The 26851-nt window shown below is 35.7% G+C and overlaps 1 protein-coding gene across 2 annotated transcripts in view; it reads left to right on the forward strand.

The window, feature by feature from the left end:
* Positions 1 to 23465, forward strand: part of Morc3 (MORC family CW-type zinc finger 3) — a 30423-nt gene extending 6958 nt beyond the window's left edge. For both annotated transcript variants that reach the window (XM_015478751.2, XM_048803652.1), the window contains 11 exons: positions 1052 to 1180; positions 1395 to 1514; positions 5272 to 5369; positions 10073 to 10177; positions 12947 to 13069; positions 13174 to 13248; positions 14163 to 14208; positions 15688 to 15851; positions 17433 to 18324; positions 19553 to 19710; positions 21944 to 23465. In XM_015478751.2, the coding sequence (XP_015334237.1) occupies positions 1052 to 1180; positions 1395 to 1514; positions 5272 to 5369; positions 10073 to 10177; positions 12947 to 13069; positions 13174 to 13248; positions 14163 to 14208; positions 15688 to 15851; positions 17433 to 18324; positions 19553 to 19710; positions 21944 to 22097 (2064 nt within the window). In that variant the 3' untranslated portion in view covers positions 22098 to 23465. The remainder of the gene's footprint in view (positions 1 to 1051; positions 1181 to 1394; positions 1515 to 5271; positions 5370 to 10072; positions 10178 to 12946; positions 13070 to 13173; positions 13249 to 14162; positions 14209 to 15687; positions 15852 to 17432; positions 18325 to 19552; positions 19711 to 21943) is intronic.
* The last annotated feature ends 3386 nt before the right edge of the window (positions 23466 to 26851 follow it).

Below are 26851 nucleotides of genomic sequence, written 5' to 3' on the forward strand. Positions count from 1 at the left end.
ATATGAACCAGATCCAGAGGCAGCCAGGGGATTTGATTTGAATACACTAGACGTACAGTATTTTAAGATGTTAATCGTGTGTGTGTGTGTGTGTGTGTGTGTATGTTTGTGTGTGTATTGGGGATTGAACCCAGGGTCTTGTGTAAGAGGCAAACATTCTACCAACTGAGCTATTAATGAATTTTATAAATGACAAACACCACTTCTTTTGAACTTGGGAATTAGGGAAAAAAAGAAATGGTCAGTTAGGTTTGTATTGAAGCTTTCGTCTTTTCTTTGTGAGTTACTCATGTATTTCCATCTGAGGTTTCTGTTACAGGTTTCAGAAGATCATGTTGTAGGGGCTGGGGTTGTGGCTCAGTGGTAGAGTGCTTGCCTAGCATGCTCTAGGCACATGGGTTCGATCCTCAGCACCACATAAACATAAAATAAAGATATTGTGTCTACCTAAAACTTAAGAATAAAAAAAATATAGATCATGTTGTAACATGTTTTAGGTCTGAAGTTTGGTCAGATTTATTAAGTATCTCAACATTTATATATTAAGAACTGAAAACATACTTTGACCATAGCTCAGTTTTGAAAAAGCGCCATATTTCTCTGTTCTGCTTATGCATTGGTGCATTATTTAGAATTTTTTACTTGTCAAGCCTATATAATTTTCTCTGAATTATATTAGATCCTGCTCATTATTTTATTTTTGAATTTTAGGTCATTAGATTGTTATCTCCGTATCATTTTTTCTGACCACAGTTTAGTGAAAATAATCAAATTAGAATAATTGTACCGCTTTGAAATCTATGTTATTGCTGTTACTATTTTTTGACTCTGGGGACTTAATTCAGGGGCCTTGTATATGCTGATAAATACATGGTTTACCATTGAGTTATATACCTCCAGCTCTACAATATGTAATATTTTACTGAAATGGTGGTATGTCTGTTCTTAAAGCAAGGCGATAACTTTCTGTTTAAAGCTACATCAAAATAATGTTGAATAAACCTGTAGATAATTATTTAGAAAGTACCAATATTGTTATGTTTCTTTTAAGGCTTACTGCAGTATATTATATTTAAAGCCAAGAATGCAGATAATCTTACGTGGACAGAAAGTGAAGACACAGCTAGTTTCGAAGAGTCTTGCCTACATTGAACGTGATGTTTATCGACCTAAATTTTTAGTATCCTTTATTGTTTGATGCTGTATAGGCATGTCAATCAAGCATGCACTCCTTTGCCCCTTTTTCCTTTTTTTTTTTTTTCCTTGATAGGGATTCTAATTCTTTTCAACTTTTCCCTTCTTTATGCACTTCAGAGTTCATTAAAATGAAACAGTGATTTGAGGAGAGTGAGGTGTGTTTTTTTTCTTCTCAGAATTTTCCTTAACCTTTTAAGACTAAAACAGTGAGAATTACTTTTGGATTCAACTGCAGAAATAAAGATCATTATGGCATAATGATGTATCACAGAAATAGACTCATCAAAGCTTATGAAAAAGTTGGATGTCAGCTAAGGGTAAGCTTTATATTTTAAAAGAATGGTCTATTTTTAATAAAAATTAGAATAATGTTATTGGGATAAAGGCAAAATTATTTTATAGTGGTTTTGCTCATGATTTTTAGACGCCAGTCTCTTAAAAATAATATTAGTATTACATTTTAATTTTGTATTAATTTCTCATTTGATCCTGAACAGTCCTGTAAGGGGAGTTAGGATATTTATTTTGCCCCTACTTTATAGATAAGAAAATTGGGGCTAATAAATAGGATGTGCAGTTTGCCCAAGATCTAACAGTGAGTGTGGATCTCAGCCATAGATGCCCTTCTTTTGCCTGCATTTGATATGGGATCAGTGATTTTTTTCTTACTGGAATGACACTGGTTAGATTTTATTAATGTTGACTGAAATAGCCTGAAAAATAGTATCTGATAGGCTATATCTTTTTAGGAGATAATTCCTAAATATATTGGGACTGTCCTCTTAAAAAATTTCCATTGTTGTAGAATCCACGTTAAGATGATGAGCTAGTTCACTATGTCTGTCTGTCCTGTACATATTTACATAGGCATTTTTTAGGGTGTGTGTGTAGCATTTTCTACGAATTCAATAATTTGAGGTTTGTAGAAACTCAATAATGAAAATAATTCTAAAAATCAACTTTGTTAAAAAAATATTTGGGGGGTGGGGTACTGGGGATTGAACTCAGGGGCACTTGGCCACTGAGCCACTTCCCCCCAGCCCTATTTTGTATTTTATTTAGAGACAGAGTCTCACTGGGTTGCTTAGTGCCTTGCTTTTGCTGATGCTGCCTCGCGAGCTGCTGGGATTACAGGCATGCACCTCCGCACCCGGGGAAAAAAGTTTTTCAGGCTAGGTGTATATTTTGCTGGGGTGGTGCTGCACCCCTGTAATCCCAGCAACTCAAGAGGCTGAGACGGGAGGATCACAAGTTTTAGGCCAGCCTAAGCAAATTAGTGAGAGTCTGCCTTATACATAAAAAGGCTAGCTCTTTTTTTATTTTTTACTTTTTTAAAATATTTATTTATTTATTTATTTAGTTATCGGCATACACAACATCTTTGTTGGTATGTGGTGCTGAGAATCGAACCGGGCCGCACGCATGCCAGACGACCGCGCTACCACTTGAGCCACATCCCCAGCCCCTGTTTTTTTTTTTTTTTTTAGTTCTCTGTTTTTTGTTTTCTGTTCATCTTTATTCTAAATCCTTTGTAGAATGTTGTAAGCTCTACACAGTATAATCATGTGGATTTATCTTGAATGCTATTTGAATAGGTTGGAACTCTGCTTCACCTATTTTCATGGCATGAGTCCAGAATAGTAGCATTTTTGCAGAAGTATGTGAAAACTTTGTTGGGCTTTTCTTTGTAATTGTTAATTTCATTTGAAAATTAATGCAAAAATCTGGCAATTGTGATATGAGATATAAATGACATTTACTTAAAATGCTAATTTTCATTTGCAATTAAAATACTAGTTGCTAGGAATATTCTATAATGTGCTATTTAAGTTAATAAATTTCATTGGTAGTTAGAAATGCATTTTTGATAATATGCCTTATTTCTCTAGTGCTTTGGGATTCAAAAAAATAATCTATCTGCTATAGAATATAAATTCTTTTTCTTTTGTCATTTATGAATTTTACTTCATAGGATACAGGGCCCATTTTGCAAACACAGTTAAATTTGCATCATGGAGGCTGGGGATATAGCTCAAGTTGGTACAGTGCTTGCCTCGCATGTACAAGGTTCAGTCCCCAACACCACAAAAATAAATTTTTTTTTGCATCATGTACAGTTTCTAGTTTCGCGTTCAGTTTTACCTTGTAAAATTAGGCTTTTAGAACAAACATTTAATGTTTGTCTTTACCAGATGGTGGAGTGGGCCAAAATGCAGATGCTCAGACTTACCATGCTAGGTGTTCAGCAGAAAATTATGATGAGGCACAGAGCATGCCCTCAGCTCAGTTTGAGGAATATCCTTAGACCATCAAAAAGTCTTTCTGAAGACTGATGATGAGATGTCTCCATTGACTTCACTGCCTTATAAAGTCTGGGAAGGGCTCTCCAGGCAGAGCAAGCTTCTGCAAAGGAAGGGGAAGAAGTTTCTGAGAGTGTAACATCATGAAGAACAACTTGTGTTGTAATTGGGGAACAAAGTAATTGGAAAGACAGGAAGATGAAGCTGGAAAGAAGGATGACAAGAACTACAAATGAAAGGGGTCTTGTTATGACCGTGGTTTACTGGTGGTCTGAAATGAAGAACCATTGATGTTTTTTGTTGTTGTTTGGATTTTTTGTGGCACTAGGGATTGAACCCAGGGTTTTATACATGTTAGGCAAGTTCTCTACCACAGAACCCTTTCTCCAAACCCCCTTCCCTCACCACTTTTTTAAAAAATTTATTTTTGAGAAAGGGTCTCGCTAAGTTGCCTAGGCTGACCTTTGAAGTTGTGGTCTTCCTGCTTTAATTCTCAAAGCTAGGATTATAGGCATGCAATACCTTGCCTGTCTCCACTATTGACTGTACTAGGGCTCAAATCCAGGGTCTCATGCATGCTAGGCAAATCACTGAGCCACATCCTTAGACCACACTGATGGCTCTGAACAGAGCAGAATTGTGATTAGATTTACATGGTTTAATTAATAACTTTACAAAAATTTTTATTTTATAAGTTACATATTCTTCCATTTCCATTTGTAAGTAGACTCAGAAATAAGCTATAATTGTGAACAAAATATACTTGTTAATAGCATGTAAATATCAGAATTCAACAGTTAATTTGAATTGATTAATTTTAGCTAGTATAGTTTCAAAAAATAACTGGTGTGCTGGGCATGGTGATGTGTGCCTGTAATCCCAGCAGCTCGGGAGGCTGAGGCAGGAGGATTATGAGTTCAAAGCCAGCCTCAGCAAAAGCAAGGCATTAAGAAACTCAGACCCTGTCTCTAAAGAAAATACAAAATAGGGATGGAGATGTGGCTCAGTAGTTGAGTGCCTCTGAGTTCAATCCCTGGTTACACCCCCATCTGCCCCAAATAACTGGTGCAAGTGACCTAAGTTTTTATTTCATCATATTGGCAACTGGTTACATTTTTATTTTTGTTTTTGTTTGACATGGGGTTTCTCTGTTATCCTCCTGTCTCAGTCTCCCAAATGCTGGGACTGAGGACTTCACAGACTATATATGCCAGAATTTTTGCTAGGCATTGCAGATACTGAGATGAGATACTTCTTCTTTTTTTTTTTAATGAGTTACCTCTTGTTTCTCCTGTCTTAAGAAATTGCATCCTGGGCTGGAGATGTGGCTCAAGCGGTAGCATGCTCGCCTGGCATGCATGCAGCCCGGGTTCGATCCTCAGCACCACATACAAACAAAGATGTTGTGTCCGCCGAAAACTAAAAATAAATAAATAAATATTAAAGATTCTCTCTCTCTCTCTCTCTAAAAAAAAAAAGGAAAAGAAAAAGAAATTGCATCCTGGTTGTGGTAGTTCTTTTTTCCTTGTATAAATTTGGCGATGATAATACTTGTATAAACGTATAGTTGGAATGCATTTAGAGAAAAGTTTTAATACATTTAGTAATTAACTCCCAGAAAAATAAAATAAAAATGAAAATATTCAGTCTAAATTTCATGAGACTCATGTGAGTATAGATTAATGATTTTTTAAAAACAAATTTTGAATCTTTAAGAGTACTTTGAGCACAATGTGTTATGCTTAATGTGCTGATTTTATTTTATTATTTTCAGGCAAACAACATGGGTGTTGGAGTAGTTGGAATTATAGAATGTAACTTCCTTAAGCCAACTCATAATAAGCAAGATTTTGACTATACTAATGAGTACAGGTATGTTACATATTTAAATTATTGACTGAGATTTTTGGAAATGGATTACTAAGAAATCCGGGATTTTCTTTATTTTTTATGAATCACAGAAGTAGATCTCATCAGTAAAGATAGTAGAATACACTTGGAATGGATTAGAATTTATAGGATGGAAGAAAATAGCTAAATGCCTTTTCTGTGTAAGCACGTCACCCACCCATTTACCTGAAAGTTCTGTAATGTAGTATTAATTTTGTAAAATGAAATGTAAAAATATCCATGTTATGGCAAGAAATTTAGATGAGGAGAAAGTTTTGAAAATATTTACAAAATAAGTGAGGGGCTGGGGATATAGCTCAGTTGGTAGAGTATTTGCCTAGCATGCCTAAGGCCCTGGATTCAATCCCCAGCACCACCCCCCCAAAAAACCAAAAATCAAAAATTAACAACACCACCACAGTCAAAATAAGAATTCAATAATTTTAAGTAGGTATCAAGAAGGCCTGGCCATTCCTGATCTCTAGAAGGTGCCTGGTGTTGCTGCAGTGGGCTGTTAGTGGGAGAAGCATGGCCTGAAGCCACAGCTCTAGCTCCTCTGTGAGTACAGTGCTCCACCCAAACAACAGCAGAGTACAGAACATGGATGGGATTTGGAGCTGAAAAACAGTAAACAAATAATGTTATAATCAAAAAGTCAAATGATTGTTTAATAAGATTAACAGAATCTATAAGTATCTGGCAAGACTAAGGGAAAAAAATAAGAACATATGAATCATCAGTATGGGAAGTGAAAAGGAAGATACTGTAGGTCCTATAGGCATAAAAACATTGAAAGGATAGCTTGAACAAGTTTTCACTATTTTTATGGACATACTCCTTTGAAATTGAATCATTGCTTAGAAAACTTCCCATATATTAAATTCAAACATTTAAGGAAGAAGTAGTATCAGTCATACACAAACTCTTCTAAAGATATCCTAAGGTCACATAATCTGGACAATAAGCTCAAGACATTATAAGAAAGGAAATGTATATCAATCTCTCATCTTAATTAAAATTAGTCAATTATAATTAGTTATAAAATCTGAAAATAATAGCATACAATCCAGTGACATGTAAAAAAGATACCATTAAAACCAAGTGAGCTGTATCTGAAGATAGCATGTGTATTATTTTTTAATATTTATTTTTTGGTTGTAGGTGGACACAATATCTTTATTTTACATTTATTGGTGCTGAGGATCGAATCCAGTGCTCGTGCATGCTAGGCGAGCATTCTACCACTGAGCCACAACCCCAGCCCAGCATGTGCAGTTTTAATATTCAAGAATCAGTATAAGGGCTGGGGATGTGGCTCAAGCGGTAGCGCGCTCGCCTGGCATGCGTGCGGCCCGGGTTCGATCCTCAGCACCACATATAAACAAAGATGTTGTGTCCGCCGAGAACTAAAAAATAAATATTAAAAATTCTCTCTCTCTCTCTCCCTCCCTCTCTCACTCTATCTTTAAAAAAAAAAAAAAGAATCAGTATAATTCATCACCTTGATTTTTTTTTTTTTTTTTCGTACTGGGGATTGAACTTAGGGGTACTCGACCTCTGAGCCACATCCCCAGCCCTATTTTTTATTTTATTTAGAGACAGGGTCTCACTGAGTTGCTTAGTACCTCGGTAAGTTGAGGCTTTGAACTCATGATCCTCCTGCTTCAGCCTCCCCAGCTGCTGGGATTACAGGTGTGCACCCAGCAGCAAACATTATTTCTAATGGTGAATTGTTATTGACAACTTTCTTCTAAAAAATGGGAATGGGATGAGGATATCAGCTCTTCACCATTGTTTTTGAAATAGTAGTTAGTTCAAGGTAGGAAGAATAAATGAAAACTAAAACGAAAAGGATTAAAAAGGTAGAAGTAAATTCATTATCTAGTGTTGATTGTATCAAATATATATAAAAATTTCAAAACATGCAAAAACCTTAGACTTGCAAACTGTAAAATAATGTAGAAAGAAATTTAAGAAGTAAATAAGTATGTATACCAGAGTTAAAAATTGGAGGGCTGAGGGCTGGAGTTGTGAAGCTCAGTGATAGAGCAATCGCCTAGCATGTGTGAGGCACTAGGTTCAATCCCCAGGACCACATAAAAATAAATAACTGAAGGTATTGTGATCATCTACAACTAAAAAATTAAAAAAAAAAAAAAATTGGAGGGCTGAAAATTACAAAATAAGTTTTTCTCTAAAATGATTAAATGAATTAAACCATTTAATTTTTTTTAATCTTGCCATATATGTGATGGTGTTGATATTAAAAGTCTTATTATAAATTCTTTGTGAGAATTTGGGAGGATTAAAGCTACCTAAGACAGTCATTTCAAGAACAGCAAAGCAGGAGGACTTACATGTGCTTAAATGCTACTAGATATTAATTTATTACAAAGTTGTAGTAAGTAAGGAAGTCTGGTGTTAGTGATAGGATAGATAGTTTAGGGACTTTTATTTTCTATGCATCTTGTGACCTGATTTATCTCAAAGATTACATCATTGTGTAATGGAAAAATGATCATCTTTCTAAAAACTGCTGGGTCACTTGGCTTCCATATGGACAAAAGGAACCTTAACTCAAATGAAAGTCAATTCTAGATGATTTTTTCAACCTGAATGAGAAAAACAAAAATGTCATGTGGGTTTTTGGTTTTGTTTGGGTTTTGATGTTTTTGGGGGGGCGTAGGCGTAAGTGATGCTATGGATGGAACCCAGGGCCTCACTCATGCTAGACAAGAGCTCTACAACTGAGGAATACCCTAGCCCAGTAAGGCATGTTTTCAAATCAGAACCCCAAAAGTGTTGCTCCTCTTGGGCAAAATGAAAAAGACATAACTAATGTTGGCAAAATATAGAGCAGTTAGAACTCTGTTAAATCACCGGTCCCACGCAGAAGGTGGCATACATCTGTAATCCCAGCAAATTCAAGGCCAATATGGGCAACATAGGTCCTGTCTTACAATTAAAAGGACTGGGATATTGCTTAGTGGTAGGGCACCTCTGGGTTTAATACACAGCACCCTCCTCCCCAAAAAAAATCCTATCTGTGGAAATGGTTTATTATTGTTTTTTTTTTAATTTTATTTTTTAATATTTATTTTTTAGTTTATTTTTGTAGTTGGACACAATACCTTTATTTTATTTATTTTTATGTGGTGCTGAGGAGCAAACCCAGGGCCTCGCACATGCTAGGTGAGTGCTCTACCGGGGGGCTGAGCCACAATGCCCCCCCCCCTTAATTGTTTTTGAAAGCTGTTAAACTATTAAGTGAGTATCAGTGCACACCTTATGACCTTGCAAAAATGAGTAATGACTCACAGGCTGGGGAATACAGGGAATGAGAAAAAGATGAGATTGAGTCAAGGGATATGAGGAGAGGAGCAGGTTTGGGAGGGGTGATACATTCTCATTTAGACTTAGAATGTGATGCCATGGTGAGTTGGGTAGGTTACGAAGTGGTTTCTACCTAATGTTAACCTGCCAGAGTGTAAAATATGAAATCCTGATTTTTAAAAACTTAAAAAATTCAAAATGTTGTATTATTTGTATCTAAGTTCTTTGTGGTTTCTCTTACAGTAGTTGTTTAATGAATAATTAATTATTTAGTTGTGGCCTTTGTCTTGGTTTCATGAATTTATTAATGTCTTATTGTGGGAAAAGTGAAAGTCTTCATTGTAAAGTATAAGATCTTTTGAAGATGGGCTGGGATTGTAGCTCACTGGTAGAGCACTTGTCTAGTATGTGTGAGGCCCTGGGTTTGATCCCCAATACCACATAAAATAAGTAAACAAAATAAAGCATGTGTCCATCTACAACTAAAAAAAAAGATCTTTTGAAGTATTAATATTTTTTTTGCTGGTAGTGATGAGTACTTTTCATAAATCAAAAGTTTTGCCAGGCGCCATGGCGCATGTCTGTAATCACAGCAGCTTGGGAGGCTAGGGCAGGAGGATCCTGAGTTCAAATTTGGCCTTAGCAACTGTGAGGTGTTAAGCAACTCAATGAGACTCTATCTCTAAATAAAATACAAAATAGGGCTAGGGATGTGGCTTAGTGGCGCAGTGTCCTTGAGTTCAATTCCTGGTATCAAAAAAAGAAAAGAGGGGCTGGAGTTGTAGCTCAGTGGTGGAGTGCTTGCCCCTCGTGCATGAGGCCCTGGGCTTGATCCTTAGCACCACATAAATAAATAAATGAATAAATAAACAAAAATAAGATATTTTAAAAAAAGTTTTGAGTTCTAATTTGAATTGAATTTGGTTGGGATTGAAATGAAGGGAGCCTCTGGTAGTCTCCCAGTAATTACTTTACAATATACCTCTGAACGGAGGGCCTAGTGCACTAGTATTTTGTTTGTTTGCTTATTATTTTTTATAATGAATGGGGATCCAGCCCAGAATCTCACACTTACTAGGCAAATGTTCTCCTACGGATTGTACCCTGGGCTCTTCAACTGTTTTATGTATTATTTCCAAGATGATCCTCTCTCTTTCCTAGGAACTTACAAAAAGTTCTTATAGGAACTTGGCATTACTTTGAATGTTCTTTATTAGTCATATATTCTGGACATCTTTTCTTTTCACGGTGGCCATGTAATGATTTTTAGATCATTTACATTTTCTCTTGTATTTGAAAAAATTAAATCTTTATTATGCTTTTTCTTGATTTTATAATTTTGCTTTTTAAAGACTTACAATAACAGCACTAGGAGAAAAGTTGAATGATTACTGGAATGAAATGAAAGTGAAGAAAAATTCAGAATATCCTTTAAATTTGCCAGTTGAAGATATACAGTAAGTATATTTAAAAAGTACCAACTCACTCTGTTGTCAAGATGTGGTATTGGAGAATAAAGTGATTGTACTGTTTCACAAACTCTTTTTAAAATTTTTTTAGTTGTATATAGACTCAACGCCTTTATTTTTTTTATGTGGTGTTAAGATCGAACCCCGTACCAGTATTCACCCATCTATATGATACATGCTTATATCTTATTTCATTTTAAAATGCAAATCTCAACACATTAAATTGATTTCATAATCATAACAAGTTACATTTTATAGTTTGAAAAAACAGTGGTCTAGTGTAAACATTATGAGCATGAATCTAAACCCAAACAAGTACAGATTCTGGTTCTGCTTATGTATAAAGTATTAACAGTATGATGCCTGACAAGCACTTAATAACACATATCATATATTAACAATCCTGTAAACAAATGAGTAATATCTATATGTATCAATAAGGAAAGATATCCCAGATGTAATGAAAAACAATAAAGATGCAGCTCAGTGTATAAATTCCCTCCCCACTTTTTTTTTTTTTTTTTGAGCATACATATACACATCTCTATTTTCATAAACATGGAAAATTTTTTCCATGATTCAAAAAATTAACAGAGGTGATCTCCTGAAAGAAAAGCTTTTTACTTCATAAACTTCTGGACTATTTTGAAGTTTTGTATACCAATATAAATGAGGTGTTTTTTTTTTGTGGTTCTGGGATCAAACCCAGGACCTTGTGCATGCAAGGCAAGCACTCTACCAACTGAGCTATATCCCCAGGCCCTATAAAATGAATTTTTATCCTTTGGTTTTGGTGCTAGGGATTTACTCTAGGATCTTGTGTATGCCAAACACAGACTCTCCCCTTCCTGTTTTTTAAAAACTAGATTAAAAATGTTATTGACATTATGGTGATGTCTTAATATGTTAAAATGGGTCTGCATAACTTTTTTTTTTATTGATTGTTCAAAATATTACAAAGCTCTTGACATATCATATTTCATACATTTGATTCAAGTGGGTTATGAACTCCCATTTTTACCCCGTATACAGATTGCAGAATCACATCGGTTACACATCCACGTTTTTACGTATTGCCATACTAGTGACTATTGTATTCTGCTGCCTTTCATATCCTCTACTGTCCCCCCTCCCCTCCCCTCCCCTCCCATCTTCTCTCTCTACCCCATCTACTGTAATTCATTTCTTCCCCTTGTTTTTTTTTTTTTTCCCTTTCCCCTCACTTCCTCTTGTATGTAATTTTGTATAACAATGAGGGTCTCCTTCCATTTCCATGCAATTTCCCTTCTCTCTCCCTTTCCCTCCCACCTCTCGTCCCTGTTTAATGTTAATCTTCTTCTCATGCTCTTCCTCCCTATTCTGTTCTTAGTTACTCTCCTTATATCAAAGAAGACATTTGGCATTTGTTTTTTAGGGATTGGCTAGCTTCACTTAGCATAATCTGCTCTAATGCCATCCATTTCCCTGCAAATTCCATGATTTTGTCAATTTTTAGTGCTGAGTAATACTCCATTGTGTATAAATGCCACATTTTTTAATCCATTCATCTGTTGAAGGGCATCTAAGTTGGTTCCACAGTCTAGCTATTGTGAATTGTGCTGCTATGAACATCGATGTAGCAGTATCCCTATAGTATGCTCTTTTAAGGTCTTCAGGGAATAGTCCGAGAAGGGCAATAGCTGGGTCTGCATAACTTATTTATAGAACTTGTAATTTTCAATGAGAAAAATATAAAGGCAAGGGGCTGGAGATGTGGCTCAAGTGGTAGCACGCTTGCCTGGCATGCGTGCGGCCCGGGTTCCATCCTCAGCACCACATACAAACAAAGATATTGTGTCCGCCGAAAGCCGAAAACTAAAAAGTAAATATTAAAAAATTCTCTCTCTTTCTCGCTCTTAAAAAAAAAGATAAAAAAAATAAAGGCAGTCTATGAACTTCCATAAAAAGAAAAGTACAATATTATATGTCAAATTTTTTTACATTTTGACAAATTCAGAAACATGCTATAATTACATAAGAAAGCAAAAGAACACACAACATAAAATTGGTTAAATTATAGAAATGTAGTTTCTTTGTTTTTTATACTTGGGAGTTTTACTGTGCTAATAAATAAACTATAGATAGATTCAATACTGTAGATGTTAACTTTTTTTTTTTTTAAATTCTTTTTGGTTGTCAATAGAACTTTATTTTGCTTTATTTGTATGTGATGCTAAAACTCAAACCCAGGGCCTCACACATGCTAGGCAAGGGCTCTACCACAGAGCTACAACCTCAGTCCTAGATGCTAACTTAATGTAAATTTCACAAGGCATTTGTAATTTTTTAAGTTGGTATTATCATCAAACAAATTTAATAGTATGTTATTAAACAAGATAGTGAAATTGTTTTGTTCAAATTGTTCAAATTAACTTTTTGGAGATAGCCAATATCATTATTTTTTTTAAATATGTGTAATAATAATAGCTATGTCACAGATTTTTCAGGAAAAGAGTTCAGTGACTAGACATTTTGTGCTAGAAATAATATAAAAATCAAATGAAGTCCTTAAGGGTCTATATTTCTTTCCTTTTTTATATTTTTTAAATTCTAAAAGTTTTTTTAGTAGTAGATGGACAGAATGCCTTTTTATTATTTATATGTGGTGCTGAGGATTGAACCAAGGCCTCACACATGCTAGGCAAGTTGTCTACCACTGAGCCACAATCCCAGCCCAGGGGTCTGTATTCCTACAGTGTTGGTTTTGTTTTGTTACAGGAAACGTCCTGATCAAATGTGGGTTCAATGTGATTCCTGTCTGAAGTGGCGAAAATTACCAGATGGGATAGATCAACTTCCAGAAAAATGGTATTGCTCCAATAACCCTGACCCACAGTTCAGGTACCATATAGTTGGTAGTACCCTTTTTGAAAAGGCAGAAAGTGCTTTTTAATATGTATGAATAGGCACTGGTGACATGTTATTCCTATTTGATTTCTGTCTAGAAACTGTGACGTTCCAGAAGAACCTGAAGATGAAGATTTGGTACATCCCACTTATGAAAAAACCTACAAAAAGAAGTAAGTGCTGTATTCATGTCTGGTGAGGATATGATGCTTAAATCATAAGTAGCAATGTTTGGCAGCATTAATTGATGTTTCCCCCAAAGCAAAGCTAGTATAACTAAAAAAGATGATATGGAATGCATAATATCAAGCACTTTTTTTCCTTAAGTTTGTGCTGTGAACATCTTTTTCTTCATCACTTGGTGGTATTGCTATCCTATTTATAAGTTATATGAAGTATTTTGATCATTTTGAACTGTACATGAACTGTAAGTGAACACATTACCCTTAGGAACTAACAGTCTTAACAGAGAAGGTGATGTGTGTGTATTACAAATTAGAAGTTTGGGAGTGTTGTGAAAGGTACATTGTAAGGAAGCTCTTAAGGAGAGTCTTCTAGCTGGGGTTGTAGAGCTGGTGGGTAGAAATAGGTCATGAAACTTCATGAAGAAGGTCATTTTTATAATAGGCTTCGCAGGATGGGTAAGAGCCTAATTAGAGTAAATATGTGAGTGGTAATAATGCAAAATGGAAGTGGAGCAAATAAGATGTGAAAACTTAAGGCTAATGTACTACTGTACACAGAAGCTGACTTCACTAAAAATCTTTCTGGTGTACTGTTCTTTAGTTAAATTTAATAGCCGTATTAGAACTAAAGAAACCAGTTAGAAGCCTATGTGATATTCTAGTTTAAAGATTTGCAGTTCAGGTCTGTAGGGATACAAAGTTTTGTTTAAAAGTTAATTAAAAATATAAAAAGTATTCCCTTGTCTAAGGGTTTGCCGCTCATTATAATGAAATTAAAGCAAAGTTTAGTGTACATATCTGAGTAATTGGTAGTGAAGGGGCAGGTATAACATTAGGAAATGGGATGGAGGTGTAATAATGAGGTAAATTTAAATGTTCATGTTTCATCTTTTCTTTTAAAGCAACAAAGAAAAATTCAGGATCAGACAACCAGAAGTGATACCACGGGTAATTAAGCTTTCCATTTCATAGCTGTGGATTAATTTTGGTAGTACATAGCTTTAACCAATAATTGCCTTTTTTTTTTTTTAATTTTAACTTTTTTAGTTACAGGTGGACACAATGTCTTTATTTTACTTTATGTGGTGCTGAGGATTGAATTCAGTGCCTCACGCATGCTAGGCGAGTGTTCTACCACTGAGCCACAACCCCAGCCCCAATAATTGCCTTTTAAATTTTGGATTTTCGTAACAGACTGAAGGAATATTGTTTATTTATTTCACAATCCTCCCCCTCCCCCTTCTACCCCTCCGTGCCCTCTTTTCTGACTCTATAACTTTTTAACCAAGCAACTCATTCAGACTGTTCGGTTGTATTTAGTTGGGCATAATCTGAGTAAAAGCAAAACAAAGTCTTATAATTTATAAGAATCTTACTGTAATCCCAGCTACTCAGAGGCTGAGGCAGGAGAAGGTCAGCCTCATCTATTTAATAAGATCTTGTCTCAAAGTTTTAAAAAAGGACTGGAGATGTAGCTCAGAGGTGGAATGTTCCCCAGTACCTTTAAAATTAAAAAAATAAAAAAAACTTACTATTAGGCAGTTGAGGAAAGAAAGAGTCGCAGGGCCACCCAGAGAACCTGATCCAAAGCTGGTGTTTTCTTCTCCTTTGTTGACTTCTCAGACTGCCCTTCACATTTCTTTCTTACTGCTTACTGATATTAAGGAATTTTGCTGAGTAGTTAAATTTCTTATATAAGGAGTTTTAATCTGCTGTGGGATGTGTATGTTTGCTTAAAATTTCATTGAAATGTTTTAGTGTAGAGGGTTTAGGGGTGAAAGATCTTGAAGGAAAAAGAAGAATGGGTTTATTTTGGTTTATGTATATCTTCCATTCCTTTCTCAAAAAATATATTCTTAGCATCTCTCAGTAAGTCCTATACTATAGTGTCACCACATTACTAAATCTTTTTTTGGCTTTGTGGGCCACGTGGATGTTTTTTTGTTTGTTTGTGTGTTTTTTTGTTTTTTAATCTGGTGCTGGGAATTGAAGCTGGGGCCTTGTGTATGTGAGGCAAGCACTCTACCAACTAAGCTATATCCCCAGTCCCACATAGATTGTGGGTTTTTTTAAGATATCAATGGACCTTTGGTTTTATTTATTTGTATGCAGTGCTGGGAATTGAACCCAGTACCTCAAACATGCTAGGCAAGTACTCTACCACTGAGTCACAACCCCAGCCCCCCCACAGAGTTTTTATTGCATATTTTTTCTTGTGTTTACATCCTTTAAAAATGTAAAACCATTTTTAGCCCATTTCTAGGCTGCATTTGGCTTATTGGTGTATTTTTACTCCCTGGTTAGCGTATATTTAGGATAGTTCTCAATATCCCATGAGATAATGGGAAAAGAGAAGCTTGTATCTTGTGTTTCAGGTACGTAACATTTAGATAGTTTTTTTAAAGATCTGTTTTTGTCCTCCAACAGATTAATGCTGAACTGTTTCGGACAACCCCTGTTTCAAGTCAGAGTTTTTCTCCTGTGAGGGAAAGTATTTCAAGGGGACATCATTCAGAAGTGACAAATTCCTATCCAACAAGACCTATAAATAATCATCGAGTTTCACCTCAGTCTGAACCTGAGAACAACAGGTTTGTTGTGTTTTTCTATTTGTGGAATATTGAATTGAGCCTTTATGTGACATTCCTATGGCAATAATGCAATTCTAGGCAATTACAGTTTATATGAATGTAAAATATCTTAAGGACAAATTACTTTGCTTTTATTGTCTAAATTTTCCTCCATCCTCAAGGTTGCCGAACATACTGCCCAAATAGCAAACCAGTATAGATAGCCCTCCAAGTGTGGAAAAAGTAATCCATTGGTGATAATTTGACAGGAAACTACATAAAGATAATGAGGACTGGTGTTGTGGCTTAGTGGTAGAGCACTCACCTTGCATGTGTGAAGCACTGGGTTTGATCCTCAGTACCACATAAAAATAAATTAATTAAATAGAGGTATTGTGTCCGTCTACAACTTAAAAAAAAAAAAAAGAAGCAGGTTTTAGGCCCAGCATGATAGTTCATGTCTGTAATCACAGCTGCTTGGGAGGCTGAGGCAGGAGGATCGCAAGTTCAAAGCCAGCCTCAGCAAAAGCAAGGAGCTAAACAACTCTGTGAGACCCTGTCTCTAAATAAAATAAAAAAGGGCTGGGGATGTGGCTTAGTGGTTGAGTGCCCCTGAGTCCAATGTCTGGTACCAAAAAAGAAAAGAAAAAAGAAACAGATATTAGGAAGGAAAAATAAAAGTATGTAAGTATGTATTTAACCTCAAATATATTAGTAATTACACAAAGTATAAATGGAAAATGAGGCAGGTTTAATTCAGGGAAACTCTTCTATTTGAAATGATAGGGAATACTAGTGTGCTTTATGGTTTATCTTTGGTCATTGAATGCTGATAAAAACTGTGATGCACAAATGAAAATGGAAGTGCTATTCCCTAGAAAATACAACGACAGGATCTGGGGTAGGGACCTTATGGTTTGGGTATGTATTCCTTGGAATGCTTCGAAGAGCTCAGATGAAGAGATCTTTTACAGTATACAGATCTAGTGCTTGAAGGAGATCTCAATAGTCAACTATTTCCTGATCTGTAAAAGGAGAAAATAATGACTTCATTGATTCAATGATCAATTCTGTAAATCTGTGTTTGTTTTTTTTTTAATGAATATGGGCTATTTTTTTTTTTTAATTTGTTGAGCATGGGCATTTATTAAAAGTTTAAGATAATGCTGGGCACGGTGGCACTCCTCAGGAGGCTGAGGCTGGAGGATCACAAGTTTGAAGCCAGCCTCAGTAGTGAGACCCTGTCTTAAAATAAAAACGTTAAGGGGCTGGGGTTGTGGCTCAGTGGTACAGTGCTCACCAAGCACGTGAGGGGTGCTGGGTTCGATTCTCAGCACCACATAAAAATAAAATAAAGGTATTGTGTCCAACTACAACTAAAACAAAATATTTAAAAAAATAAAAACGTTAAAATGGCTGGGAATGTAGCTCAATGGTAGAACATCCCTGGGTTCAATCCCACACTACCCCCAAAATAATAGTAATAATAATTCTTATTATTTTAAAAAATTTATAATTGTGCATTTGTTAGAATCATTACTAATGGTCATCCATTTTGTTTGTAATTTATAATCTTACATTTTATATATAATTTTTTTCCAGCCTAAAACGGAGGCTTTCTACTCGTTCCTCAATTTTGAATGCAAAGAATCGGAGATTAAGTAATCAAACATTTGAAAATTCAGCTCATAAAGATGACAATGATGATGATGAAGATGTGATCATCTTAGAAGAAAACAGTACTCCCAAACCTGCAGTAGATCATGATGTTGAAGTTAAACTAGAACAGAGTCACATTGAACAAAGTAGTGTTCAAGTTGAGCTTGTGGGCAGTGCTAAATCTTGTGGGCAGGCTAACCCAACAAGCACTGCATCATCCAGGTGTGATCAGGGTACTACTGCAGCCACCCAGACGGAAGCACCAAGTTTAGTTATTAAAAAGGAAGAAATTATTGAAGATGAGATAGATGTAAGAAATGATATAGCAATACTGCCCTCCTGCGTAGATGCTGAAGGAAAGATACAGGAAGCCCAGGAAACCTTTGCTAAGGCTGCAGATGATGTTGGCTGCCAGTTACAGGAGCTGAGAAATGAACTACTTTTAGTCACTCAAGAAAAAGATAATTATAAGAGACAGTGTCATACATTTACAGACCAAATCAAAGTGTTACAACAAAGAATACTAGAAATGAATGACAAATATGTGAAGAAGGAAACTTGTCATCAATCTACTGAAACTGATGTATTTTTACTTGAGAGTATTAATGGCAAATCTGAAAGTCCAGACCATGTGGTATCTCAGTATCGGCAAGCTTTGGAAGAAATAGAAAGGCTGAAAAAACAGTGTAGTGCTTTGCAACATGTAAAGGCTGAATGCAGCCAGTGTTCTAATAGTGAGAGTAAAAGTGAGATGGATGAAATGGCTGTGCAGCTTGACAGTGTATTTAGACAACTGGACAAATGCAGTATTGAGAGGGACCAGTACAAAAATGAGGTGAGTTGTATCATTCCACATAGTCTTGAAAGTCCAGGGCTATTTAAAACTTAAGGAACTGCTAGATTGGAGAACTTTCATTTCATAAATAAATAAGTGTTTGTTACTCTCCTGGTTCTTAACAAGGGGGTTGGGCCTATTGGGGGCATGTAGTTGATGTAGGTGTATTTGGTTCTTACAGTATTTGAGGAGATTGCTGGAAAAGAGTGGATGTATCTAGATACAGTTAAGTTCTGTAGTGCACAGGATATAGCTGTAAGATAGATTATTATCTTGTTCAGAATACCGATACCATCCCTTTTAGATACTTAATTCCTCAATATAGTCAGAACTTTGCATCCATTATTAGTATGCCTTTCAATAACCATAATGAGTTAGATGTTGATATCCATATCTTATAGATGAACTCTCTGAGGATTAGGTTTGTTCTCAAATGGCACAATATCTCGAAATTACCAAAAACAGACTTCTTCATTGTTCCTTTGCTTCTCATTATGCAGTTGTGTTCTCAGATGGCTCTTCAGGACCAGCCATCATATCTGCTTTCCAAGCTGCAAGAAAGAGAAGGGGTATAGTTTCTTGCAGTTGCTTGTAGTCCATCTTGCAGAACTTAATTCACCTGGTTAGTGGGTGCCTGTCAGGGAAATGGAATCGGTCTAAGGGGTCTTTTACTGAAGAAAGAGAGAAACAGTAATTACCAGGAAATAATTGGTAGGTAGCCTGTGCATAAGCTTCCACTTCAAATCCAAGAAGCTCCTTTTAAATCTATTTTATGTACATTATATTTTGTAAAGTTTGAGAGAGTTTCCTTGCTCCTTCCTGGAAATATTGCTGACATAACTGTTCACTCAGACATTCTTCATGATATGTTAGGTCAGGATCTAGATGACAAAATATATAACAGTCAATACAAGCTTATTATAAGTTGGTATTAAGTGTGTAAGAAATGAAAACCATAGTGACAACAAAATTTAGGCATTAGTGTCTTTCGAAGTTTCAATTTTTAGGTACCATTCATGTAGTTATTAACGTTTTGTTTTCTTTTACTATAAAAAGATGTAGAAGTAAAGCTAAACAAATGAAACTTTGTGTAAAATTATTGGGTGTGTTTAACATTTTTTGATAATTGGTAATTTTTATCATGCCAGTTCTCTATTTCTTACTTTAAATTTGCACTTCAACAATATTTTAAAATTTTAGTTATAAAGTTAATTTATATTTTTGTCAGGTTGAATTATTGGAAATGGAAAAATCACAGATTCGTTCTCGGTGTGAAGAACTCAAAACTGAAATTGAACAGTTAAAATCTGCAAGTCCTCAGAGAGGAACAGATGTTTCAACTTCAAGTAACATTGAGGAGTCTGTAAATTATGCAGATGGGGAAAGGTAATATTAAATGAGGTATTTTGCTGGGGCTGCAGTTAGAGTAGAATGCTGTTTTTTTCTATTAATACACATTAAATATTGTTCTATGAAAAGAAGTCATTGCTTTATAATGTTTTGAACAACCAATAAAAAAAAAAAACAAAATTTTATAGCATAAACTCCACCCTTATTAGCAAATGCTGGTAACTGCTGCAATTCCAAATACCCTTGCAGTCATTTGGAAAATGTTCTGCAGTCACATTCACTGAAAACATTTACAACAATATTTCTCATTACTTTTTTAAAAAATATATTTATGTATGTATATAAAAAAAAATAAAAATGCATGCATCCCAAACCTGAAAAAAAAAAAAAAAAAAGAAGTCATTGATGTCTGCTGTCATACCAGTGTTCTGTACAGATTCAAAAGAGGTAACATCATTATCCCTTCAAGTTGCAAACAGTTAATGTTCTGTTTAAGTGAAAGAACCTAGAAGGAACAAAAAATGGTTTGAGACAGGTAATCCCAGTGGCTTGGGGACTGAGGCAGGAAGATCACAAGTTCAGAGTCACCCTCAGCAACTTAGCAAGGCTCTAAGCAAATTAGCGAGACCCTGCCTCAAAATAAAAAAGAAATATATATATGCACACGCACACCACACTTACTAAAACCATTCATCTGTTGATGGGCATCTGGGTTGATTCCATAATTTTAGATTCTTACGAGCGGTGCTGCTATGAACATTGATGTGGCTGTGTTGCCTAGTATGCTGATTTTAGTTTTTTGTTTTTTTTTTAAGAAAATACTCAGGAGTGGGATAGCTGGGACATATGGTAGTTCCGTGCCTAGTTTTTTGAGGAATTTCCAACTGCTTTCCATTTTATGTACATTATTTTTTTGTGATGTTTGAGAGAGTGGTTGTACTACTCTGCAGTCCTCTAACAATGTATCAGTGTTCCTTTCTCCCCACAACCTGTCCAGCATTTATTGTTGTTTTTTGTTTGTTTGTTTTTGTACCAGGGATTGACTCCAGGAGCGCTCAACCACCGAGCCATGTCTCCCGTGCTTTTATATATATATTTAATTTTTTTTTAAGTTATAGATGGACACAAAACCTTTATTTATTTATTTTCACGTGGTGCTGAGGATCCAACCCAGTGCCTCACACATGCCAGATGAGTGCGCTACCACTGAGCCACAACCCCAGCCCTTCTTATTTATATTTTATCTAGAGACAGGGTCTTGCTAAGTTACTGAGGCTGGGTTTGAATTTGGGATCCTCTTGCCTCAGCCTCACCAGTCACTGGGATTACAGGTGTGTGTCATCATGCTTGGCTTGTTGTTTACATTCTTATTTTTTTTGGTGTGGGGGCGGTACCGAGGATTGAACTCAGTAGCACCCAAGCACTGAACCACATCCCCAGCCCTATTTTGTATTTCATTATTTTATTTAGAGACAGGGTCTCACTGAATTGCTTAGTACCTTGCCATTGCTGAGGCTGGCTTTGAACTCCTGTCTCAGCCTCATGAGCTGCTGGGATACAGACATGCACCACTGAGCCTGGCCTGTTGTTTATATTCTTGATCATTGCCATTCTGACTGGAGTGAGATAGAATCTTAATGAGGTTTTAATTTGCATTTCCCTGACTGGTAGAGGTATTAAACATTATATCATATATTTATTGGCCTTTTGTGTTTCTTCTATTAAGAAGTTTCTGTTTAGTTCTTTTGCCCATTTATTGATTGGGTGATTTGGTTTTTTTTTTTTTTTGGTGTTAAATATTTTTAGTTCTTTGTATATTTGGATATTAATCCCCTATTGGAGGAGTAGCTGGCCAAGATCTTCTCCATTCTGTATGCTGTCTTCATGCTCTTAATCGTTTCCTTAAGCTGTCTAGCATATCACTATTTTCCAGGTGATAATGATACTTAAATTAGATATTTTGCTAGTCCATGTTTTCTTCAGTCTGCAAATTAAAAGTATAAATAGGGACCAGACCAAGCGAGTAATTGTAGAAACGCTGTGCTTTGACCTGGGCTAGCATTTGATGGGTAAGGAGATTAAAATCTAATGAATCTAATAGATAAAATGAATTATTAAATCCAGTTCTTCAAGTGAAGTTTTGCTTTTCTTTTGTTTAACTCTGTTTCATTTTGCAAAGAGTTGATTCTAATGTTTTCACTTTAAAATTCTGTGTGTGGGGTAATCCATACTGATATTCATCTAATGAGTCTCCTATTTGTATTTGCAGCCTCAAACTTCGATCTCTTCGAGTTAATGTAGGACAACTGCTGGCCATGATTGTACCTGATCTTGATCTTCAGCAAGTGAATTATGATGTTGATGTAGTTGATGAGATTTTAGGGCAAGTTGTTGAGCAAATGAGTGAAATCAGTAGTACTTAAAGTATGTCTCATGAATTAATAAAATACTTGCCCAGTCCTTTTTGTTGTATGGCTTTCAAAATATAAACAGTTTTGTTCTTTAGTTTTGATAGGTAACAGACTGAAGAACCATTATCTTTACTGTATTCTATGCATTCAGATGTGGTCACAGATATTGTGGGCACATTTCCATCTTTTTTTAATGCCTGTGAATTGTTGGTATTGAGCAGCTGAATAGCTAACTTATGACTGTTTTGAATGTATATATTTGAATGTAAATATTAGGCCCATACATATTTTTTTATTGTTCCTAAAATACGTAAGTGATTTTCACCAAGAGCTTTTCAGGTTGCCCCTAAGCTTTGTGCAATTTTTTCTGATTGCCAAAAGAGTATTTTTCTTGGAATTGAGGGCTGTACCATGATATAAATGAAAATGCTACTACCTTTGATTTTCTTATAAAGGAGTTTAAATAATTTTTAAATAATGTAAGAGCACTCCTGATTACAGTCTGCTTATAAGGGAATGAGCATTAGTGTTTCTTTTCTATAAATTCCTATCTCTTGACACACATTATTCATGAAAATATTGTAAGCAAAAACTGACTCCATTTTGCCAGGGTTTTTCTTGTGCTGAGATTGCCAATCATGATCAAACACAAAGTGTTTTTATAAAACAAAGAAACAATCGTTAGTATAAAGTATTGAAAATATTAAATAACCACCAAGTTTACTTTTGAAGCCCATTTTTAGCTGTTTAGTCAGCATGGAGTGGGCACAATAATTATTTAATATTTCTTTTTGTGAAATTTCCTGTACAGCCTTTTGTAGGATTATTGCAGATTAATATGAGTTGAGGAAGACAATCTTTCTTGACAATACTGCAAACCTTTTATTATATTACAGACCTAAGTGTTTTACATCCTGGAGTTAAGGAACAAACTGCCCTAGGATTATAGTATTACATGCCATAATATATGCTTTATTGTTTTATGTTTTGTGCAATCTTAAAGAAATAGCTTTTTATTAAGTATATATCTCTATGTGTATATAATTAAAAATCATATTTTCAACAACTAAAATAGGCATTATTTTTTCCAAAGTTTTATCATCGCTATTTATTTTTACTTTTGTTTCTGAAAATTCAAGACATATTCATTTTGTATGTATGCTTAATTACATGTCTGTCATACAATATTGAATTTCTATTGTATATTACCTTCTGGAAAGAGCAAATAAATGAAGATTGTTTTTATTTGCTTGATAAAGTAATTGAAAGTGTATTTTTGGTATGAAACTGGTTTTGTCTCAATTGTAACTGCCCACATTTTTAAAATACATTGTAATAAAATATATGATGTCTGCCTCTTCAGATATCCTTTTTAAAAGATTCAATGTTAACTTCAATTTATTTTAAAACTAAAAATGTATACTTTAGATTATCAGGTTGAGCTCATTCTACTAAATTAATTGTTAGACTAAGTGTTTGAGGCTGAGTTCGTTAGAGAGAATGTGTGTGTTTGTTGTATTCAAGAGGAAAACTTTTTCTTGTTTAAAAAAAAAAAAAAGCATTTCATCTGGAGAAAACTTGCCTAAATGATGACACCTGTATAAATCACACAAGTTTGTGAATATTTGTTGATGTAATAGGGTTTTTTTGGAATTTGCCATTTTTTCCTTCTTGCTGGTCAGCTTTTATATTTTTGAATTACCTATCTTAATTAATCTGGAAAAAATAATTGTGGAATTAGTAAGAGAAATTTGCTAAATTTTATTTTTTATTTTTATTTTTGGCAGTACTGAATGTTAAGCCCAGAGATACTCTACCCCTGAACTACACCCTAGTTCTTTTTATTTTGAGACAGTCTATATTGCCCAGGCTGGGCTTGAATTACAATCCTCCTTCAGGCTCGGATTACAGGACTGTGCCACTTCCATCTGGCTCTAAATTGGTTCTTTAGAAGTACTTCTATATTTTTCACTCCTTTAAGAAATATTGCCATGATATGAGGCTGAAAATGTAGCTAACAACAAACTTAAGACATCGAGGGCTTTTGCAAGACTTATCAGTTTTCCTTGTTGTTGAGTTTGTAGAAATCTAGTGTTGGAGGGAAGTCTTACTTAAAAATTTTTTCTTTTAAAACAAACAATGGCAAAAAACAAAGTATGAGGAAGCCCCAAAAATCACAGTCTAGACCTGCTTTGGTCAACTGAGTCTACAGAGTAGTGAATGCTGAGGGATGGCACAGACTAAGCGCAATGAACATGTCCTGTGTCCTTCCTTTGAGCCTCAAGTCCTAATGTGGCGGGAGGTCCTGCTGGTCATACTGCCTGTGATCTCAGATGCTTGGTTCTTACACTTGGGTCATACTGGTCATTGAGGAATCATTTAAGTGATTTTTTTTTTTTTTTAAAGTACTATACTGAGAATTGAATCCAGGGGTGTTTTACCACGAAGCTACATCCCCATCTTCCCCTTCCCCCTATTTTAAATTTTACATTTTGAGACAGAGTCTCACTAAGTTACTGAGGCTGGATTTGAACTTGGTGATGGATTGTAAGTATGTGTTACCACACTTAGTGAATCTGCACCCCATTCCTTTTTTTTTGGGGGGGGTACCAGGGATTGAATTCGGGCATCACTGAGCCACACATTCCCAGCTCTATTTTGTATTTTATTTAGAGACAGGGTCCCAATGAGCTGATAAAGTGCCTCACTTTTGCTGAGGTTGGCTTTGAACTCAGGATCCTCCTGCCTCAGCCTCCTGAACTGCTGGGATTATAGGCGTGCGCCAGCATACCTGCTTGCACTCTATTCTTATTAAGTCAGTTTTGGGGGATGGACCCAGATAAGTATTTTTGGATTTTTTTTTTTTTTTTGTATCAGGTATTAAACACAAGGGTGCTTAACTTCTGAACCACATCCTCAGCCCTCCCACCCCCCTCCTTTTTTTTGCTTTTATTACTGGAGATTTAATCCAGGAACATTTAACCACTGAGCCATATCTCCACTCTTTGTATTTGAGACAGGATCTCAATAAGTTGCTGAGACTGGCCTTGAGCTTGTGATCCTCCTGCTTTAGCTTCCTGAGCCACTGGGATTACAGGTGTGTACCACTAACTCCAACCCCATAACAGTATTTTTATGTATTTATTTTTAGTTGTAGATTCACACAACACCTCCATTCATTTATTTATTTTTATTTGGTGCTGAGGATCAAACCCAGTGCCTCATAGGTGTGAGGCAAGTGCTCTGCCACTGAGCCACAACCCCAGCCCCCCGTAATAGTATTTTTTTAAGGCCTTCCCACCCCCAGTGTGCCATCAGAGCTGAGACTTATTGTTCTGTCGCTTCTGCTCATGAATATTTAAATACTGAACTCAAGTTGTTTATGAAACAAACTGGATCAGCATGGCCGTTTTCTCCTTGGGGCAGTCAAGGAGGAAGTGTAAATGGAACATTGCTCAATACCTCTTGACAGGTAACCCTCAGAGTTTTGTATGTTCTTTCAGAAAATATTGACTACCTACACAGATACATTAATATAATATTATATGTATAAAATTTATTTTTAATGTGGTGCTGAGGATTGAACCAGTGCTTCACATGTGCCACTGAGCTACAACCCCAGTCCCTATTTATCTATTTTAATGGTATTAGGGATTGAACACAGGAGTTCTCTACCACTGAGCTACAGACTTTTTTTCTTTTTTCTTTTTAAGAAATGTGTATTTTTTTTTAAATTTTAATATTTATTTTTTAGTTTTCGGTGGACACAACATCTTTGTTTGTATGTGGTGCTGAGGATCGAACCCGGGTTAATTTTTAAAAAAATATTTATTTTTTAGTTGTAGCTGGACACAGTACCTTTATTTTATTTATTTATATGTGATGCTGAGGATCGAACCCAGGGCCTTGCCTGTGCTAGGTGAGTACTCTACCACTGAGCCACAACCCCAGCCCTTAATTTTATTTTGAGAGGGTCTCACTAAGTTGCCCCGGGGTTGGCCTGGAACTTGCCATCCTCCTGCCTCAGCTTCTCAAGAAGATGGGATTACAGAAGTGTGCCACCATACCCGGTTAGCCAGCTTTCAAAAAATGCCAGGAAAAGTCTCCTCAGATGAACCTGTGCATTTCTTTTATCAAGCAAAAGCAAAGCATCCCATGACATTTGTTTCCTGATCTAATAGGAAGCTCAGGGGTGGGCTAAGTCTCCTTTGGAAACTTAACCCCACTTAAAAAGGCTTGCTGTATTTGTCTTTGCCTACTGATTGGTGTACAACTTCAAAATGTTACATTATTGCTCTTTTTTTAATATTTATTTTTTGGTTGTAACTGAACACAATATATCGATTTTATTTATTTATGTGATGCTGAGTATCAAATCTAGGGCCTCTCACATGTGAGGCCAGCGTTATACCCCTGAACCACAACCCTAGTCCTTAATTGTGGCTCTTTTGTTTGTACTTGTGTGTATCATTAGTGATTGAACCCAGGATACTCTACCACTGAGCTATTTCCTCAGTACTTTTTGTTTGTTTGGTAGCAGCAATTGAACCGAGGGGCACTTAACCATTGAGCCACCTCTCCTGCCCTTCTAAAATTTTAAAATTTAGAGACAGGATCTCCGTGAATTGCTTAGGGGCTTGCTAAATTGCTAAGCTGGCTTTGAATTGTAGCCTCCGGAGCCGCCGTGCACCACTGTGCCGGGCCTCACTTTACCTTTTAATTGTAATTGTGTACATTGCTCCTGGAAGACACGGTCTCTATTTTAT

The sequence above is a fragment of the Marmota marmota genome, unplaced genomic scaffold, assembly GCF_001458135.2.
Source record: "Marmota marmota marmota unplaced genomic scaffold, marMar, whole genome shotgun sequence".
NCBI classification, from domain to species: Eukaryota; Metazoa; Chordata; class Mammalia; order Rodentia; family Sciuridae; genus Marmota; species Marmota marmota.